Genomic DNA, 2,017 nt, shown 5'->3' with positions numbered 1-2,017 from the left:
GGTCCCTGTGCTTTGCTAAGCTTGTTCTAAGTAGGTGCTTTAGACCACTGAGCCATCTCACCATCACCTCCCCAGCCCTTTTTTAAGGATTTTTTAAAAATCTTTTATTTATTTAGATATAGGGTCTTACTAAGCAGCTTAGACTTAGGGGGGCCAGGGAGATGGCTCAGTAGAATAAGTGCTTGCCTGGCAAATGCAAGGGCCTGAGTTCAATCCCTGGTTCCACCAAAAATAAAAAAATAAAAATAAAAAATAAAGCAGCTTAGACTTGCAGTGATTCTCCTGTCTCAGCCTCCCTAGCACTAGGATTATAGGCTTGCACCACCACACCTGGTTTTGGTGGCAGGCATGGCATACCAGCACTGTGGTACCAGGGATCGATCCTGGGTCCTTGAGCTTGCCTGGCGGCGCTCAGACCATGGAGCCATCTCCCCAGCCCTACTTCCTCACTTTGAGACAGAGCTGTGCAGTGATTCTCAGAGACTGATATATGGTGTGTATTTATTCAGTTGTGTAAGTGTAGAGAAAACTCTCCAAGGAGCTGCCCTTAAGTGCTTGACAGAATGTAGCCTGATTACTTGAGGGCAAAGGGCCGCTGTGGGCATGCATAGAGACACATGCCCAAAGATTCTGTCTTACAGTAAATTCTCCCAAGAACACAGACTACGCTAGTAAACAACAGCGTAGATCTTGTTGCGACCACCTCAAATGTAGAAATCTCCCTTGAATCTGACAGGTATCCAGATGATGAGGCACCCCCGCCCTCCTGGAGGTCACAAAGCCCAGTGTGCCAGGTTCAGAGCCATAGGCACCATGTCCCTGAGTGCAGCTTCCCCTGGTCCTCACCTGCACTGCGATTTGGGTGCCGTTGGAGGTGGCCACGAGGGTCAGAGGCCTGGTTTCCGTGGTGACCAAGTGATGGCTGTGCTGCTGCTGGTGACCCATCTCCGAGGAGGCTGTGTGGAACGCTGCAAGGTCCTGAGCCACAATCGCAACCTAAAGCACAATCAAAACACTCGTGAGGACTAAATTCAGTTCAAATAAGTTCAAGCACACTTTGAGCAGGGACTGTCTTCAAGCTCAGGGGCAACCTCCTCCTGCCCTACACTGCATGTGCCAGCTCTGTGGTATGGAGGGGCTGTCTGTGGGGCCGCCTGCGGCTGACTCTCATGGCAGGGGAGTACCTTCTCCTGACTGTACTCGGCTGCAAAAAATAGACTATGTTTTCCTGTTTACCTGCTGTGATTAAAATGAGACCTCTCTTTAAGCAAGAAAAACTAGAAGGACCAGTGGCATTACTGACAAGCCTCTCTTCCCATCTCCATTTCAGATGCAAGGAAGCCTTGCCGTGTTCCTCTGTGAAGCCCTTAGCCACGCGGTGCAACAGTGTTCCTGTGGGGGGCCGGGGAGATGGCTCAGTAGGATAAGCGCTTGACTGGCAAACACAAGGATCTGAGTTCAATCAAAGAACAAAAAAACAGTGTTCCTGTGACTCTTACTCCATAAATGTCAGTAAGAGATCATGGAAAATGATAACCACTACTTCTGCTATATGATACTGTGACATTTCTTGGTGGAAGTGAGCTCAGTGACAGGGTGTTTGCTCAGTGCGGCCAGTGGTTTGACCTCTGGCACTGCAAGATAAGTGAATAAAAACTTGCTTCAAGGCTGGGACTGGTAGTGCACACATCTAACCCCAGCACTTGGGAGGCTGAGGCAGGAGCATTGCTGTGAGTTTGAGGCCAGCCTGGACTACAAAGTGAGCTTAAGACCAGCCTGAACTGCACAGAGAAACCCTACCTCAACAAGACCAAAACAAAACAAAAAAACTTGCTTCAGTCAAATGTAAAACAACAATAAAATCTCCCCCCCACCCCCAACCGGGGATTTAACTCAGGCTCTTCCACTTCCCAGGCAAGCGCTTACTCTACTGAGCTGTCGCCTCGGTCCCAACAATAATTTTTTTTAATTTAGAAAGGTATTTTGGGGCTGGAGAGATGGCTCAGTGGTCTAAAGC

At 48.9% G+C, this 2,017-nt stretch overlaps 1 protein-coding gene across 1 annotated transcript in view; it reads right to left on the bottom strand.

Annotated features, from left to right (window-relative positions):
• The window catches only part of Znf143 (zinc finger protein 143), a 77,269-nt gene that overhangs the window by 2,592 nt on the left and 72,660 nt on the right, over window positions 1–2,017 (bottom strand). The window contains exon 13 of the mRNA XM_023719324.1: window positions 847–996. Within this exon, the coding sequence (XP_023575092.1) occupies window positions 847–996 (150 nt within the window). The remainder of the gene's footprint in view (window positions 1–846; window positions 997–2,017) is intronic.

Source organism: Octodon degus, unplaced genomic scaffold (genome assembly GCF_000260255.1).
Source record: "Octodon degus isolate 3935 unplaced genomic scaffold, OctDeg1.0 scaffold00067, whole genome shotgun sequence".
NCBI lineage: Eukaryota > Metazoa > Chordata > Mammalia > Rodentia > Octodontidae > Octodon > Octodon degus.
Note: the sequence above shows the minus strand (reverse complement) of the source record. Positions and strands in the feature narration are given on the sequence as shown.